This window comes from Symphalangus syndactylus, chromosome X, assembly GCF_028878055.3.
Source record: "Symphalangus syndactylus isolate Jambi chromosome X, NHGRI_mSymSyn1-v2.1_pri, whole genome shotgun sequence".
Taxonomy (NCBI): domain Eukaryota; kingdom Metazoa; phylum Chordata; class Mammalia; order Primates; family Hylobatidae; genus Symphalangus; species Symphalangus syndactylus.
Window position 1 is genome coordinate 65964503 of NC_072447.2, and position 19135 is coordinate 65983637.

The window sequence follows — 19135 nt, forward strand, 5'->3', positions numbered from 1 at the left end:
CACACATATGTTTACTGCAGCACTATTTACAATAGCAAAGACTGGGAACCAACCCAAATGCCCACCAATGACAGACTGGATAAAGAAAATGTGGCACATACACACCATGAAATACTATGCAGCCATAAAAAAAAGAATGAGTTCATGTTCATTCTCAGCAAACTAACACAGGAACAGAAAACCAAACACCACATGTTCTCACTCATAAGTGGGAGTTGAACAATGAGAACACACGAACACAGGGAGGGGAACATCACACAGCAGGGCCTGTCGGGGGGTGGGGAGAAAGAGGAGGGAGAGCATTATGACAAATACCTAATGCAAGTGGGGCTTAAAACCTACATGACAGGTTGATGGGTGCAGCAAACTACCATGGCACATGTATACCTATATAACAAACCTGCACGTTCTGCAAGTGTATCCCAGAACTTTAAGTATAATAAATAAATTTTTTTTAAAAAGTTTCAAAAAAAAATAAAAGAGCTCACTTAGAAAGAATTGGGAGGTCGAACTGGCCAGGTTTAGTCACTGTGGGGGTGGTGACAGAGAGGCAGCAATCAAGGATGGCTTTCAAGATCTTTGGCCCAAGCTGCTGGGTGGAACGTGGTGCCTGTCACTGAGTCCAGCAGCACAGGTGGAGGGGCAGGCATGCCGAGAGTGGGGATGGGTGGGTTCACTTTGGGACATGCAGAGTAGTACTTGCTATGGGACTCAGCAACTTATGACTTGAATGACTTCGCAGAGCTGATCTAATCTCTCTGTGCCTACCGTGCCTCATCTGTAATAGGAGAATAAGAATAATTAGAAAAAATTACTGATTTGTTTCATTTGTTGAGTCTAGGAGACAGTTCTCCTTTTATACCACAGAGTGGTATTTTCTTGTCAGGTCCTCCCAGGTAAAATGGGAATGTCTCAACTTGCCCATACAGTGGCTTGATTTTACCTATCTGCTTTTGGTATCACCACCATTCGGCATTTATTGCCAATACTAAAAAACAAAACAAACAAACAAAAAAAACATAAATTCAAAGTAACTGGTGTTTATTATCACGTGTGTGCCATAATGGCCTATCAGCCTGTCTCTCAGACAAACATACTCTCCCTTCAAATCCTCTAATCTTCCTCTTGAAGCCCACCTCTCCTTCCAGGGGATGGGGTAGGGCCTTTGGGACCCAAGTTCTCTAACACACTCTTTTCTGGGAAGTCATCTCCAACTGCCTAGGATGCTGGATGGGAGGAGGTGAGTGCAACGAGCCTGTGGGGTTGTCAGTTGGCGCAGGAAATCTGTAGATTCAGGGAGAGGATCAAGCCACATGTATGGATTTGGAAATGACAGTGTATGGCTGTACAGCACGAAGGGGATGAAGTCACAGACACCTGGATTTAAATTGAGACTCCACCATTTTTTAAATATCTTCTGTGACTTTGGGAAGGTTACTTAACCTCTCTGTGGCTCAGTTACTTCATTTGTATAATGAAATGATGATAATATTCTGGGATAATAGTTCATGTTTCCTTCCTTCACTTAAACCACAAAAATATTACTTTTTGAGAACTATAAACTCTGTTCACGGGGTGTCTTCTTCCAGGGTTAAAAAGGAATCTATTATTCATGTATCTGCTAGGACAAACGTTGCATGTCGCTTGACTCCTGACATACGCCACGGTAAAGAAATCTCTGCACACTTTCGTGTTCTGGGAAATCGTTGACCACAAAGGACCAATATTATCCATGGGACTTATATAAGGGATGCTGCCTGTCCACTCTGTGCCATGGCTCCCAGATGGCCGACCCAACCACTCCCTGTTCTTTTGTCTCAGAAATGATTCACCTAGACGAGACGTCTGTCCTCCTGAAAGCAGCTAGGCACAGAGAGAAACATTCCCTGTTCAGCTGGCTGAGACTTCCGCTGATTACAAAAACAACCCCTGCCCCATAAATCTCCCCACTAAAACCGGTCTACTCCTTCCTGTGAAAGTGAAAGACACCCCCCGGCTCCACGCTTACCCCGACAGTGTGGTTTCCCCTTCTGGGGCGCTCTCCCTACGGCAGTAGCCTGAATAATTTCAATGTCTTGAATTGTTTGGTTTTTGTCTTTAAAGGGTGCCTGTACCGCTCATGCAAACACAGTAAATAACGAAAATGAAACGCCAGGTATCGGTTCTCAGAGGCGCAACCTAAGGCAAATCTCCCAGCCAATCATAGGAGAAATCGGCCTCCTCCCGTGTCTCCAGCCCAGTTCCCTCGTCCCTCGCCCATGAAGTCACATCCGCTTCCTGGAGTCTCTCCCATAGCCTCCGGAAGCATTCGTCCAGTTCATGAGACACGCTCCCGAAAGGGCCGCTCCAGGAACGCTGCGGCGCACTTCGGGAAAGTGCGGCCTCCACACCTTCTCTGTCTCAGCCGAGCTGGGCGGCGTGGTTCGCGACAAAACACCCAGCCGCTCTCACATAGACGCCCACTCGCTCCCTCTCCCAGCTCCGGCGGTTCGCGGCAGCCAATCGAAGATCCAGTTTCTGGCCTGCGTCGCATCCCTGTGACGCCGGCTCAACCCCGCCGACGCCAGCTTCCGCGCTGCGGCCCTTCTAGCCTGTCGGTGGGCGGCTCCTCCCGGTTGTCTTAACCCTTCAATTCAGAGCTGGCCGCGCTGCGTTTCCAGGGCAGAGGAAACGAGGCGCCGCGCTGGCGCCTGGACGGCTGGAACCGGCTCCGGAGCGAGAACGCGCGTGAGAGAGCCCGAGAGAGACGGAGAGCGAGCGAGCGAGCGCGCGGGAGAGACTGAGAGCGGGGGCGGGAGGAGGGGTGGGTGGGAGAGACTTTCAGAGAGACAGGGCGAGAGGCCGAGACCGAGGCTGTCCCTAGCACAGGCTGGGGTGTCTTGGGACTCGAATCCCTGGGTTGGGCCGGCTGGGAGCGGGGCTTTGGGAGGAAGCGGGTGGTTTTCCCCGTCGTCCATATCTCGCCAGTATGAGAATGGCGGTCGTGCACTCTGGGGGTGGCGTTGTTCTCTTTCTCTGCTTGGGGGTGGCTCTTTTTCAGCGGAGAAAGAGGATCCCGAGACGCCGCGGGCATTCGTAGCCGGCCGGGCTGCACTTGGGCTAGGATCATGTTCAACGGGTTCAGAAATCACCGTGTCCTTGGCATCACCTCCCTCCCCACCTCCTCTCCCACCGCACAGCAGGAGACACAGTGACTGGAGGGTTTTCAAGGAGGACTGCATTGCCTCTATTGAAACAAACCGTCCGACAGACCCTTTCTTGGACGTGTGACAGAGAGACGGTCATGATGTGACATATGAGTAGACATGCGTTTAATGGGCGCTGTGATTCCTGCATTCGTGCTCAATGAATGGTCCAGGCCATTTGTGTCCAGTAGCCGCACAAGCTACAGGGTCTCATGTTTAGAGAAGGAGGGCCTCTCCGCCGTCCACCTTGCTGGAGTACAGGCGACCCTGGGCGGTAGCCCTCTGCGCCATCAGAAATGTGGTGCTCTGAGTAGGCACAGATTTCCATTTGCATCTCCAGTACCATTTCCCTCTACTAACATATCCCTGTTGGGTGCGTTGGATTTGTGCGTGGGTGTGAGGGTAGTTTGGTATGTTTGCTCGCAAAAGGAAAAGTGAATGGCCTTCCTTGGCTGAGCTTATCAGGGCGCTAGCAGTGGTGAGAGAAAGGATTACTGTATTCTTAGGAGCAGAATCTTTACACCTCCCTGTAAAACGGGCAGTGTGTCTTGACCTAGAATGCTTTGGCATTTAATAAAATGTCCTGTGAATACTTTCCATAGGGAAGCACTGTTTTTACTGTTTCTGGTTGGACAGTGGTTATATTTCAAATCGTAGTTCAGAATTCGTGAAGTACCCAAATTAAATCTCTACATGGCAGTAATTCATTTCCTTTCCTTAGTGTGTGGTTGGAAGATTAATTTGAGATAAGTGTTCACTTCTGGGCTGGGCAATCGTGCCGGGCACGGGAAATTTAGGTTCTTTAAGGGAAAGGCCTGATGTGCTAAAATGAAATCTAAACCATATTTAGCCGCTTATGAGAATATGAAGGTAAGGAGAGCCACAGGTAAGTATATGTCTGTGAATGCGAATTAAAACGGGTGACAATATAAAGAGAGATTGGTGTCACAAATAGTGAAGTGGCTTTTGTATTTCAGCAGACCTCAGTGAGAATTGGTCACCACCACTCCCTAGGTGTGTGACCTTGAGTGAGTTGCTTAACCTCTCTGATCCTGTTACCTCATCTGCAACTGGGGATGAGAATATATATCATAGCAAGCCCTGGGAGAAGCTGTTCCTGGCCACCTGGGCTATGGTGGTTTTGACTTCTTCTGTGTCAGAAGTACCCCCGTCTCATGCCTGCCATAGTTGTCTTTTTGTTTTGTTTTGTTTTGTTTTGGGGGATGGTCTCACCTGTCACCCAGGCCGGATTGCACTGGCCTCAACCTCCTGAGTTCAAGTGATCGTCCTACCTCAGCCTCCCTAGTAGCTGGTACCCCAGGTATGCAGCATCATGCCTGGCTAAATGTTAACAATTTTTTGTGGAGACGGTGATCTCGCCCTGTTGTTCAGGCTGGTCTCAAACTCCTGGGCTCAAACAGTCCTCCCGCCTCAGCCTCCAAAAGTGCTTGGATTAGAGGCGTGAGCCACCATTCCTGGCTCCTTGGACAATATTTTATTCCTCAGACTGAGATGTCTCCTTGGGATGGGGCTGCATTGGATAATTCACTGAAGGCACCGCTGAATGGAGTGGGCCCTCAGTAAATACCTGGAGGAATGTGACCTGGCCAGTGAGGTTATTTTCTTTTGTAGGTGAAAGGTGTAGCAGTCACTCGGCCTACACCCACAGCATCGGCCTCGTGAATCCAGCGACCTGACTGCCTTGGGTGAGTCTAGGCAAGCTCCATTCTCGCCAGAGCGGACTTGCTCCTTGTCTTCCTCTTGCTGCTCTGGCCACTCTTCTTGGTCCCGCCCCGTTCCCCTCCCTGGACTCCCAGTTGTACTCCCGCTGCTTTTCTGTGTACTCACCTGCTGGGAGACCCCTGATGCCAGCACCACGCTTCACTGCTGGCTTCATTTTCTTCTTTCTTTCTTAGAAGTGGGCATTGCTGGCTTTACTGACTACCTGTTCTTTTGTTACAAAGCTGCTAAAAATTGTATTTCCTCCACTCCAGACCCAGTAGGATAGGGATGATCGGTGTAGATATCAAAAATATAGAACGTCTCCAAGCCGTGTGTAGGACAGACTCTTTCCTCAATCTGTGTGGCGTTGCGTGGCTAGGAGTCAGATTCCTTTGCCATGACACGGCATGAGACTAGGAGCACAGTTTTCAGCACCCAGCAACCTTGCACGGATCTTAGTCATTTTGCTGTAGGATTTTGCCATTTCTAGAAAAAAGTCCATATTTAATTGGGATTATTAAATGAAATCTGTGTCTTTAAACTGAAATAAATGCACTTTATAAGGGTATCTCATATCTTTGTGGAAGATTGAAAAAAGCATCGCATGGGACTGGCTTAATTTTCAAAAGAAACACAAAGCTCTTCCTGGCGCTCATCTCCAGGGCGTAGTCTGGATTCACTTGCTTAGCTGTTCTCTTTCTCCTTCCGCACAGGAGAATTGAAGCGAATGAGAGTGGGGAGTGTGAGAGGTGCGTTCGGTGCAGCATTTCTGGCATGGGAACAGAACTGGCCAGGAGGAAGTGACGGTAAGGATTCGCAGCATTGCACCCGATCCCGGGGCAGCTGTGGACATGCGGGCCAGCCCCTAGGACTCTGCTGTCTGAACTCTTCCTTCAGGATTACTTTCTCGCTTAGGTGTCAGGGGAGGCTGAACACCCAGAGAGGCAGTGCCACCCAGGGTGTGTTCATCTGCAGTCAGGGAGACCTGGGAGGGAATTCTGTCCCTGAGTGGTTGTGTGATCTGAGGGAAGTTACTTGACCTCTCCATGCAGGAATTTCTGCCTTTGCAACATGGGAAAATATGGATTCTGCAGGGTTGACTTGACATACTCAGTGAGATGTTTATCACGGGCCCCACATCCTTCTTGTTTCATTTGATAGATACTTGTGAATGTCCACTGGGCTCACTCAAGGCTCTGTGATGGGTGAACAAGACAAAGTCCCTGGCCTCTGTCAGCTCCTGGGCTAGTGGGTTGACAGAGAAATAACCATCTGTTGACAGCCGAGTGGGATTGGGGCTGGGACAGGGGAAATACAGGGCGTTTTAGGAGCTTGGAGAAGGCTTCCTGGGAGAAGTGCTATCTCAGCTGAGTCACGCAGGGTGAATGAGAGGTGAAAGTCTTGCCAAGGGCCATGGCAGTTCCAAACTACAGGCACCCATCACTATACCCGGCTAATTTTTATTTTTAGTAGAGATGGGGTTTCACCCCGGTGGCCAGGCTGGTCTGGAACTGCTGACCTCAAGTGATCCACCCGCCTCAGCCTCCCGAAGCAGGGATTACAGGCGTGAGTCACTGTGCCCAGCGTGACTGTAAATGTTAATCATGTCCACAGATACCTTCCCAGCAACAACTAGAGTAGCATTTGACCAAAAGGGACCAGGCACCAAGCCTGGCCGAGTTGACCGATAAAACCATCACAGTGAGGTATTGGTGCCCAGAGACATCACCTCTCATGCTGAAGGTCTGACCGGTAAACTGTCTGGGTTCCCTGTCTCCAGTAGTCCTTCTCTCTCTTCAGTAGCTGCATGACATGATGCAGGAAACTTGAGGCTGTGGTGTTTCATGCAGAGATTTTTGATACAAGGTCTTTTACCTGGGGGCAAGTGCCTGTTGAAGAAATGACATTGGTGAGATGATGAAGGAAGGGAAGTCCCATGTATTGCTGCAGCTTCTCCCCTCCGCACACACAACAGACTTCTCTAGGCCTCACTGTCCTTAATGCCTCTGTCAGGGATCATGAGCAACTCCGTGGGTGTGGTTTGAGAATCTCTGGATGAACCTACACACAGGATGGTAAAATGTTTCATTTCACAAAATTGCTGGAGGGAAAAAGAGAGAAAAGACAGCGATGACTATGCGGGCCGGTTGTCAGTTGATGTCTCCAGAATCTTACTATTTCTTTTTTTTCTTTTTCTTTTTCTTTTTCTTTTTGAGACAGAGTCTTGCTCCGTTGCGCAGACTGGAGTGCAGTGGTGCGATCTCGGCTTACTGCAACCTCCGCCTCCTGGGTTCAAGTGATTCTCCTGCCTCAACCTCTCTATTACCTGGGATTACAGGTGCCCGCCACCACACCCAGCTAATTTTTTTGTATTTTCAGTAGAGATGGCGTTTCGCCATGTTGGCCAGGCTGGTCTCAAACCCCTGACCTCAGGTGATCTGCCTGCCTCGGCGTCCCAAAGTGCTGGGATTGCAGGCATGAGCCACCACACCCGGCACACATTTCTTCTCCTAAAAGTGTTTGTGGCTGGGAACAGTGGCTCACGCCTATAATCCCAGCACTCTGGGAGGCCGAGGCATGCAGATCATGTGGAGCTCAGGAGTTCCAGACCAGCCTAGGCAACATGGCGAAATCCCGTCTCTACAAAAAATATAAAACTTAGCCGGGCATGGTGGCCCACGCCTGTAGTGCAAGCTGCTCCGGCGTCCGAGGCTGGAGGATCCCTTGAGCCCAGGAAGCAGAGGTTTCAGTGAGCCAAGATTTTGCCACTGCACACCAGACTGGGTAACAGAGCGAGTCCCTGCCTCAAACAACAAACAAACAAAACAGCAAAAGAAACGTGGGGGGTGGGGGTTGTAAGGTCTTTTCTCTCTCTGAGAATTGGCTTTCTACATGTAGAAATAGATCCTGAGAGAGTCCTTGTGACACATGAGAATTGGCTGGGAGATAATTGGGTTAAGATCATTTTCCAAACGTTTCACACATAACTGTTTGTGTCAGATAGTGGTGGCCCAAAGGATGTCAGGGAACTAACTCGTAGGAAAGATAGATTGCAATTTCTGAAAAGTTAAGAACTCTTTCTGGGATGTGTGTGTGTGTTTATATATGTTTGTGTTCAGTACATATTCAAACTGTTCCTGATACGGTTCTGTCTTTCTTGCCCCAGTGTGTGCTGATAGCCACGATTTGGTGAATAAACATTCAAAGGACCAGTATCCTCGGAAGAAAACTAGTGAATTCTTGGTTTCCACGTTTGTCAAAAGAATAGAGCCTGGGAGGCTGATCTAAAGTTTCCATTTAGCATTTAATGTCAATTTTTGGTTGCATTCATCCAAGATGTATTTATCAAAACAATACAGAGAGATATTCTTATTGCAAAATATGCCATTGGGTTTTTTCACTTAACCTACAGCAAGATTGACTTTTTTCCCCTCAGGAGTACAGTTCTGTGAGCTTTGACACGGGCATACATTCTTGTCACCACCACCACAGTTGGGATCCAGAACAGTCCCATCACCCCAGGACACTCCCTGGAACTGCCCCATTGCGGTTACCCCTTCTTCGTCCATCATCCCTGGTGTAAAGTGATCTGTTTCCTTCCCTCTAGTTTTGTCTTGGGGAGAGTGTTATGTCAATGACACCATACAGTTTGTGGCCTTGTGAGGCGGGCTTCCTTCTTTTGGCCCGATGAACATCTCGGATGAGTGTCAGATGCCTCTGTCATAGGCTGTTGTTTTTTCACGAAGGCAGTTTCACTGTGTGGAAGACCACAGGTGTTCATTTTCCTCTGTCCAGTATGGGGCAGTTTCGCATCGAGCTGCTTTTACAATTCAGTGCGGGCTTTTTGGTGAACCTAAGTTTTCATTTCTCTAGGGTAGATACCCAGGAGTGGGATGGCTGGGTCCTATGGTAAACATCTGTTTGACTTACAAGAAACTGCCAAACTGCTTCTCAAAGTTGCTGTGCTATTTCGCCCTCCCAGCTGCAAAGTGTGAGAGTTCCAGTCGCCCAACATGTTCTCCTCGCTTGGCCTTGCCAGTCTCCATGGTGTTAATTTGCATTCCCCTAATGCTGAATGATGTTAAATATGGTTTCTTGCGCTCCCATTCAAGTCCTTCCCCCATTTTCTATTTGGGGTGTTGATTTTCTTATTGTGGAGTTTTGAAAATGCGCCATGTATTTTGGATATAAGATCTGTCAGGTCGGTGATTCTCAAACATTTCCTCCTAGTGGTGCAGCTTTGATTTTCATTCTCTGAACACACTGGCTCTTACACAGCCAAAGTTGTGTTGTGTTGTGTTGTGTTGTGTTTGTTGTGTTGTATTGTATTGTATTCTGTTCTGTTCTGTTTATTTATTTAGAGACAGGGGCTCGCTATGTCGCTGGAGGGCAGTGGCTCGATCTCAGCTCACTGCAGCCTCTGCCTCCTGAGTCGAGCAATTCTCCTGCCTCAGCCTCCCCAGTAGCTGGGGACTACAGGCATGTGCCACCATGCCAGCTAATTTTTGTATTTTTTGGTAGAGACAGGGTTTCACCATGTTGGCCAGGCTGGTCTTGAACAACTGAACTCTAGTGATCTGCCCGCCTTGGCCTCCCGAAGTGTCGGGATTACAGGCAGGAGCCACCACGCCCGGCCAGAGCCAGAGTTTTAAATTTTGCCAAATCCCTATTCATCCATCTTTCCTTTCCACGGATCATGCATCTCAGGTCATGTCCTAGCCTCCCCTCACAAAGATGTCCTCCTACGGTTTCTACCAAAAGTCTTAGTATTGAACTTTGGCGTGTACGTCTCTGAACCCTTTTTCCTTAATTGTGTGTAAAGGTTGAGGTTGAGGTGCATCTTTTTGCATAAGGATAGGCCACCTCATGTACTGAAAAGCTTATCCCTTCTCCATTGGATTCCCTCTCACATCCATGTCAAAACTCATTGGACACATTTCTATGGATGGATTCATGGTCTCTATTTTATTCCATGGATCTACTCGTCTACCCCTGTAAGCCAGCAATCTCGATTATTACAGCTTTAGAGCAAATCTGAAAATCTGATAATATCATCTCTCTAAAATCCCTTCTGCTTTTTTTGAAACATCAGATATTCCACGTGAATTGTAGAATCTGCTTGTTTATGCATGCAAATGTCCCTCAAGGATTCTGATTGGCAGGCACTGCATTCATTCTACAGATCAAGTTGGGGACAATGGACTTTTAACCTTTTTGGGTCTTTAAATATGGGAACACATTGTTTCTTTCCGTTTAACTAAATCTTCTTTGATTTTTTTCATTACCGTTTAATAGTTTTGGGCATACAGACCCCGTGCACGTATTTTAGCTTTATACATAAGCATTTCATTGTGTTTGCAGCTTTTGTAAAACAGTATTATTTCTTAAATTTAGGTTTCCAGTTACTCATAGGATTGTTTTCCCTGTGTTGAGTTTCTCTCCTGTATCGCTGCTAAGCTCTCATTAATGAGCACTAAGTTATTATTAGCTCTGAGAGTCTGGGGGAGATACATTGGTTGTTTCATGTAGACGATCACAGGACCTATGAAAAGGAGTACTTTGGTTTCTTGCTTTCTCCGGTGTGTGCCATGACTCTTCAGGCATTATAGCACTGACTAGGCCTCAGCGCGATGTTGAATAGCTGTGGTGAGAGTGGACGTCCTTGCGTGTTTCGCGTCCTTAGGCAGAAAGCATCCAGTCGTTGACCATTAAGTAGCTTGTTAGTTGTAGGTTTGACTGTACACGCCCTTTTTCAGGTTGAGGAAGTTGTCTTGTGTTCCTAGTGTGCTAGAGCTTTTATATCACCAGTGGACTTTGAATCTTACCAAATGGTTTTTCTGCATAGCTTGATGTGATCCTGTCATTTTTGTTCTTCATCTGATCTCTCAATCTGTGGGTTACACTGATTGATTTTCAGGTGTGGGAAGAACAACCCTTGCATTCCCGCTATAAAACCCACTTGATCGTGGCTTATTATTATTCTCACATATTGCTCAATTCAAACTGCTAGGTTTTGTTGAATACTTTGGTGCCTGTATTAGGGAAGAATACTGGTCTGTCCTTTTCTTGGTATCCCTGCGGTGCTGGCCTCATAAAATCAGTGGGGCGCATTCCCTCTGCTTTGTTTCCTAGAAGAAGTTGTGTAAGTTGGTGATATTTCTTCATTAAATGTTTGGTAGACTTGGCCAGTGAAACTGTCTTGGCCCAGAGATCTTTTTGCAAATGTGTTTGCCTGTGAATTCAACTTCTTTAAAACATATAGGACTGTGCACACAGTTCAGTGTTTGAAACCCATCCTGTGGGAGTTTCCGTAGCTTGTGGTTTTCAAGTATGTGCTACATTTCCTCTGACCTGTGGAATGTGAATCTGTAGAGTTGCATGTATTCTTACCATATTGACCCTTTTATGTTTTCTGGGTCTGGAGTGAAATCTCTTCTTGCATTCCTGATATTGGTAACTTGTTTCTTTGCCCTCTTTTTTCCCAGCCAGTCCTGCCACGGGTGTATCAATTTCATTGATCACTTCAAAGAACCAGCTTTTTTTTTTTTTCTGGATTAATTGAATTCATCTATGTGTTTTTCTGTTTGAAGTCTCCTGGGGGTTTATGCATAATTCTGTTGTTTAGCAAAATAAATTCTTATCCACACTAGGAATTTGGAAACGATTTCCATAGGCATGAGCAGCCTTTTCGACTAGATGCAAACCCAGTGGTCGGGAAGGCGAACATACAAAAGGGTGTGTCCCCATGATGCAAGCGCTTACAGTCGAGTAAAAGTCTCCCTTGTGAATGGATGAAAATGAACGCTCATGGGCAGAGCACCTGTGAGTCACACATTGATTATTCTACAAATGATGCTTGGGAAGGGGTTGGAAAATGTCAGCAGGGAATTGACATCGTCGAACTGCATCACATCCTTTTGCACCCCGTGTCACGTGGATGCATTAATTGGTATCATTTCTAAATCCTTTATTAGATGGCATTAATATTCTAAGCTGGCGAGATGTGTGATCTCACGTCATCCTCAGAAGAAGCCTAGGACAGGGTCTCTCTGTAATGCCCATTCTACACACAGGAAGTGGAGGGACAGAGAGGTCGAGTAAGATGAATAATCCTGTGTTTTCTTATCACCTTGCGTTGCAGTCTGGGTTCTGCCCACACACGTTCCTCGCTACCTTCTTGGTGTCTGAGAACCTCCAGCTTCATCTCCTTTTCTGGACCCGAGGGCCTGGCGGAGCTTCCAGCTGGGACCAGACCTCCATGGATCCACTCCAGAAACGGAATCCAGCATCGCCTTCCAAATCTTCCCTGATGACAGCTGCAGAGACTTCCCAGGAAGGTCCAGCGCCCTCTCAGCCTTCGTACTCAGAACAGCCGATGATGGGCCTCAGTAACCTGAGCCCCGGTCCTGGCCCCAGCCAGGCCGTGCCTCTCCCAGAGGGGCTGCTCCGCCAGCGGTACAGAGAGGAGAAGACGCTGGAAGAGCGGCGGTGGGAGAGGCTGGAGTTCCTTCAGAGGAAGAAAGCATTCCTGCGGCATGTGAGGAGGAGACACCGTGATCACATGGCCCCCTATGCTGTTGGGAGGGAAGCCAGAATCTCCCCGTTAGGTGACAGAAGTCAGAATCGATTCCGATGTGAATGTCGATACTGCCAGAGCCACAGGCCGAATCTTTCTGGGATCCCTGGGGAGAGTAACAGGGCCCCACATCCCTCCTCCTGGGAGACACTGGTGCAGGGCCTCAGTGGCTTGACTCTCAGCCTAGGCACCAACCAGCCCGGGCCTCTGCCTGAAGCGGCACTCCAACCACAGGAGACAGAGGAGAAGCGCCAGCGAGAGAGGCAGCAGGAGAGCAAAATAATGTTTCAGAGGCTGCTCAAGCAGTGGTTAGAGGAAAACTGAGACGTGCACCCACATGGGATGGAGACCCAAAGGGACTCAGACGGAGCCGCCGTGTTGGCAGCGCCTGGGTGTGGGCCCATTTTGGGGACCAAACAGCAAGCTGTGGTCGGATGAGTGCCAGGACCTGTGTACCGGGACACGTGGGAATCCTCCCAGCATGATGCTTGACCGACCCGAGGAAGGTCCTCATCTTTCGTGCCTGTCATTCTCGGATGGCTGTGAGACATTCCTTGGCAAGGGACGCTGCGTACCAGCGGTCCTTGCCGCATCTCACATGGCTCCTGTGATGCATGTTGTCGCTTTCCCACCCGGGATCTCCATCTCTCTTCCCTTCCTGCTGTCAGTAAGAGATCACATGTCTGTGTAGTGTGAATGCCTTGTCGCTGTCCCGTGCTTTTGCACCATTGGGTTGACTGCCTCTGAGAAGCAGCACTAGGCCTGTTGAAATGCAATGTGCTGCCCTGAGATCCAGTTTCAAGAATGGGCAGCTAAACACAGTGTGGGAAAGGAATGTGGAATGAGAACTTGGTGGTTCACCGCTGTACTATTTGCGTAAATGTTTATGTATGTGATAAGCTACATGTATGTAAATGTTGCAATACCCCTAACAGTCGAGTAGTATTCTCCCTTACAGGAATTTTTGACGGGGTTCCTTATCATCAATACCAAATAAATAGATGTAGGAATGGAAAATGGGTGTAGAATTCAGGTTTGTTCCTCAGTATTGGTTTGTTTCTCAATAGATCTGAGCTGGCTACCTTGAACTCTCCCAGCAGGGGATCCGGGTTTATTGAGGGAAGCTCTATGCTGTGGAGACTGGGAACGGGGGAGGGAGGGCACCAGAGAACACAGCCCAGTCACTGTTTGAGCCCTGCAGCGGGACCAGCATCCAGATCAGCGAGGCAGGGCCATGGCTTCGAAGAGAGGCTTCCTGTGCACAGGAGATGTGGAAGCAGAGTCTGCCGCCCACGGTGAGAGCCCTGCGTGTTGGTGCTGGTGCCCTGGCTTAGGGGCTGCGGCGCCATTGCTTGTTGTGTGGTGGGCCCGGGTGGGTGAACCTGAGCAGCAGTTTGCACCTGCTTTGTGAGAACCAGAGCATCCTTGGGTTCTTCCAACATTTTATTGGGATTTAGACATGTGTGTCTTTTAATTTCAGGAGGCACAAATGACTAAATCTACCTTTTTTTTTTTTTTTAAACCTCTGCAGGATCCTGAGATGTGAACCCAGCCAGTACCCGTGTGACTCCTCTGAACTGAAAACAAATTCTGCTTTGTGTCAGTCTGTTTTAGGTAGTCCCCAGAGCTGTCTTGCTGCAAAAGTCGACGCATCTCCTGCCGACAGAAGTGGCTTGAAAACACGTAAGTGTCTTAGATTCTGATGCTGAGATCTCGTGAGAGAGTCGACAGTTGAACTGACCTAGCTCCAGGGGAGAAGGGAAAAAGAAGGAGGGCTATTCCTTCTTGAAACACAAAGGCCTAAATGGAGACCAGTGAATCCGGGAGGGTTTCAAAGGGGTTCGAGGCGTTGCCCTTTGGCTGATGTTTCCTAGGGTTCTTCTGATGGTATTTTCCCCATTTCCATATGTCAGCTGCCTTCCTCCACTCCCACACACCCATCCTCTAGCAACATTTTCAGTTCCGCTTTATGAATTTCGAAAGCAGAACACCAGAGAAGTTAGGGAACTAGCCCACGGTGGCACAGGCAGTAAGAGGTAGAACTAGCACCCGAACCTAGGCAGGCTGGGATCGGAGCTGGCCCCGCTTCAGCAGTTCACCTCTGTGAAGGCTGTGGGTGAAGTGCCTAGAGCCGGGCTTTGGTGCTCATTTCATAGCTGGTAGCACCAAGTCTTGGTGAGATCCGTTGCTGAATCCTCCACACAGTGCCGTGGGCCAGGTACAATCATCCCCACCTTGCGGAGAGTTTGTGCAGGTCCTAAAGTGGTGGCCAGAGACGCATGCCTTTGTCTCACTCCCCAACCACTCAAATGCTCTCTGCGGACCTTCTCAGTCAGCCCAGCAAGCACACCAGGTCCGGGCTGCCAGTGACAGTCATCATTTCAGCAATCATCAGGGTTTCCATTTTCTCACCTTGCCTCTCTCCCTCCTGGGCTACGTCGACTGTCGTGGTGGGGAGGTGAAGAGGAGTTGCAGAGGTAGCCCTGCTCCGGGGGATTGAGCGATTCATCGGGGAGAGAGATCCGACCCCATCTTAGTCTGTGTCCTTCCACTATATCGTGAAATACAACAGGCTGGGTGCTCTGGATTGGATACGGTGTGTTTATTCCCACCAAGAGTCAGGTTGAAGTTGAATCCTCAGTGCTGCAGTGTTGGAAGGTGGGTCCTAGTGGGAGGTGTTTGGGTCGTGGTGGGGATCCCTCATGAATGAGTCAGTGTCCTGTGATGCCATCCTGCTGGGCTGAGTTCTTACTCTCACAGGTGTGGATTAGTTCGCAGGAGAGTGGATTGTTCACAGGATTCTGGCCTCCCTGGATTCTCTCTCCCTTCCTTCTTTCCATGTGATGTCGTTGCACATGCCGGCTCCCCTTCCACTTTGCACCATGAGTTGAAGCAGCCCGAGGCCCTCACCAGATGCAATTGCCCAAAAATGAATGTTTCAGCCACCAGAATTGTGAGCCAGATAAACCAACTTTTTCTTTTTAGAAGATTTATTTATTTTAATTTTTTTTTAAGAGACAGGGTGATGCTCTGTTGCCGACGAGAGTGGAGTGACACGATCATGGCTCACTACAGCCTTGAACTCAGGTGGGATCCTCCCACCTGAGCCTCCCAAGTAGCTCAAGGATGTACTGCCATGCCAGGCTAATTTTTAAATGTTTTGTAGAGATAGTGTCTGGCCGTGTTGCCCAGGCAGATCTCAAACTTCAGGCCTGAAGGTGATCCTCCTACCTTGGCCTCCCAGAATGCTGGGATTAACAGGCATGAGCCACCGTACCTGGCCTCCAATTTTCTTTAGAAATTACTGAGTCTCAGGTATTCCGTTATAGCAAAGCAAAATGGACCAAGACAGCTGGCAATTTGTAATGGAAACAAATTTATTTCTCGCGGCCCTGGATGCTGGGAAGTCCAAAACGAAGGTACCAGTATCTGGTATCTGGCGAGAGTCTTCTTGGTATTTCCTCACGTGGCAAAAGGTGGAAGGACAAGCCGGGGAGAATGTTATGTCCTCACACAGCAGAAGAGGAAAAGAGAGAGCAAACCCACTTCTGCAAGCTCTTTTCATAGCAGCATTCATTCACTCACGGGGGCTCTGCCGTGATGGCCTAAACACCTGCTGTTATTCCACACCTCCCAACACTGTTGCAGTGGGGATTAATTTCACTGTGAGTTTTGGAGGGAACACAAATATTGAAACGCTAGCAGATACGCATCGTTGTGTCAGAGAACAGGTGGTTGATCCCATGTGGTCCCAGTCTCAGGAGATGAAAGGAGTGAGAAGGATCTGAGCTGGAAAAAGCAGACATCAGGGGCTTGCTCAGGCAGGTCACAGATGCACAATGCCACAGGGTCTCCAGGAACAGGCATGGAAAATGGGTGGGTGGAGGTAACTGAGGCACTCGGCACACCCTCCACATCCTCACCTCCAGGTCTTTGTCTCCGTACCTGTGTATGGGGGGTGGATGGGACTTGGGGGTCGTGTCTGAGACACCATACTATCCCAAGTTGCAGACTAGGATCTGCAGTCCTGTGATGTCCACAGGTGTCCAGCATGTGACATTTTAGAGGAGAGACCAAACCAAAGGCACCAGCAGGCAAGAGAGGATTGGGACAGAGAAAGGTACAAATGCAGTGATCACATGGGACATCTGAGTAGACCCGGAGAATGTAAGGAAATAGAAAGACTACATTAAAAATCTTCCCACTAGGGACAGTCTAGGCTCCACTGCCTCACTGGTGAAGTCTATCCAACATTTACAAAATACATAATGCCAACCCTTCACAGATTCTTTCAGACTATAGAGGAGGGAACATTTCCCAACTTATCCTTTGAAAATTGTGTTACCCTGCTACTAAAGGCAGATAGAGGCTGGGCGTGGTGGCTCACGCCTGTAATCCCAACACGTTGGGAGTCTGAGGTGGGCGGACCACCTGAGGTCAGGAGTTTGTGACCAGCCTGGCCAACATGGTGAAACCCCGACTCTACTAAAAATACAAAAATTAGCCGAGTATACTGGTGGGCACCTGTATTCCCAGCTACTCGGGAGGTGGAGGCAGGAGAATTGCATGAACCTGGGAGGCAGAGGTTGCAGTGAGCCCAGATCGCACCACTGCACTCCAGCCTGGGTGACAGAGCAAGACTTGTCTCAAAAACAATAATAAAATAATAATAACAGTGCCAGAGACAGCAGAAGAATACCATAAACCAATATCCATCATGAATATGCGTGCAAAAATCCCCAACAAAATATTAACAAACCCCAATCCAGCGACACATACAGTGGGTTATGCAACATGACCAAGTGACATTTATTCGAGGAATGCAAGATTGGCTTAACATTCAAATTTCGCTTAAGGTAATCCACCCTGTTAATATAATAGAGGACAGGAACTATATCATCATCTTCATAGACAGAGAAAAGTATTTGACAATATCTGACACCCATTAGTGATAAAATCATGTCTACACAAAGACATATGCTCAGATGTTCACTGCAGCATTTTGCAGGAAGGCCCCAGGGTGGAAACAAGCCAAATGTCTACCGATCAGTAAAGGGATAAAGAAGTGGTATATCCGTACAGCCGAATGTTACTAAGCCATGACAAAGAACACACTACTGATGCACGTTTGAGCCTCCAAGACATTATGCTAATTGACAGATGTCAGACACAGAAGACCACTTATTGCACAAGTCAGTTTATAGGAAATGCCCAGAGAGGCAGCTCTAAAGAGAGAGAAAGGAGCTTACTAGTTGCCTGGGCGGGCCTGGAGGTAAAGTAATGGGGATTGACTGCTGCTAGTGGGTACCAGCGATCTTTCTGGGGTGATGGAAGTATTCTGAAACTGGATAGTGGTGAGGGCTGCAAAACTGTGTAAATTTACTAAAACTCACTGTGTTATTCCCTTTAGGTACGTGAAGTTTGTGGCAAGCAAATTATACCTTAGTAAAGCCATTTAAAAAATGTAGTGCAAATGTGACCGTAAGTCATGGAGGAAAGGGTATGCAGTCATTTTTTCTACAACAGTAAGCAACATCCCCTCTCTTTCCCTGTTCCACATCCTGCCTACATGTCCTGCCTGGTCGCCTGGCTCCTCCACGTGCACTTGATGCTCCAGCCAGATAGACTGTGCACACCTGGGCAGAGGGAGTGCTGGTGAGTGCACATGTCTACGTGTGTGTCTGTGTGCGGTGTGCGCGCGTTCCTGCGCAGGCACCCTGTGGGTGCATGCACTAGTGACTGTCAATCCTCTGTCTGTGGGCTGGCTGCCGTAATCCATGCTACGTCCTGAATTCCACTGCCGGTTTTTCTGTTCACCAATCTCAAGGACCTGGCTTCAGTTTCCCTGGTAACCAACCTCAGCCCTTAGCTTCAACCTCTGAGCACAGGAAGACAGCCAGAGTGGCGGGGGGATGTCCCACCCACAGGGCCCCTGCCGGAGCTGAGCACCCCAGTGGGATGAGTGGCAGCACGGTTACCAAGACAACAGAACTCTTGACCCCTTTCCACCTGCGAGGCTCTTCTCCCTCTCCTGGGCCTGCCGAGCATCAGGTCGGAAAGGGAAAGCTGTGGCATAACCACCCTCCTAAGTCCTTGAAATTGCTCTAGACGTGCCTGTAGAATAAATATGTCAAAAGATGCTCTTGAAAGAGAAGGCAACCCCTACTTTTTTTTTTTTCCAATTCATTAACTACAAACAAGGCTATGAAGTCCAAGGTTATATTTAAAAATCAGGGCAGGTGAAAGGGAGTGTGTGCTTATGTCTCTCGATGTCAGCTGTGCATCAGGTCTTTCGTGGAGCATTTGTCCAAGAGCAGATGCCGGACCCCATCCCCAGAGAGTCTGACTTAGCAGGTCTGGAATGTGGCCCCAGCATGAGTATCATTTTATAACTCCTCTTACGAAAGACGAGGTGGCAGCTGCAGAAACGGAACCATCCTCATAGGAAGTAAAGCATATCTGAAACACAAGGTCCCTCGCCAAAGGGAAAGCAGGACGTCTTTGCTCCCTGCTATGCTGGCAGTTTCTAGGGCTAATAGATTTCCCGGGCTAAGGAAAGGTCAAAAACATTCAAAGTAATGTGAGTGTGTGTTTTACAGCTGACACTGTGCTCGCCTTCCTCTATATTCCTGAAATCAAAATGTTCACGTTA

At 48.5% G+C, this 19135-nt stretch overlaps 1 protein-coding gene across 5 annotated transcripts; it reads left to right on the plus strand.

Annotated features, from left to right (window-relative positions):
• Positions 1 to 509: 509 nt before the first annotated feature.
• Positions 510 to 13500, plus strand: FAM156A (family with sequence similarity 156 member A). 5 transcript variants are annotated; one of them, XM_055266805.2, is made up of 5 exons: positions 510 to 4506; positions 4818 to 4891; positions 5621 to 5713; positions 11558 to 11729; positions 12049 to 13500. In XM_055266805.2, the coding sequence occupies exons 4-5, from the start codon at positions 11715 to 11717 to the stop codon at positions 12805 to 12807; spliced, it is 774 nt and encodes a 257-aa protein (XP_055122780.1). In that variant the 5' UTR covers positions 510 to 4506; positions 4818 to 4891; positions 5621 to 5713; positions 11558 to 11714; the 3' UTR covers positions 12808 to 13500. The 5 variants fall into 5 exon arrangements, with proteins under 5 accessions (XP_055122780.1, XP_055122782.1, XP_055122783.1 ...); XM_055266807.2 differs by having other exon boundaries at positions 510 to 3558; XM_055266808.2 differs by having other exon boundaries at positions 510 to 2727.
• The last annotated feature ends 5635 nt before the right edge of the window (positions 13501 to 19135 follow it).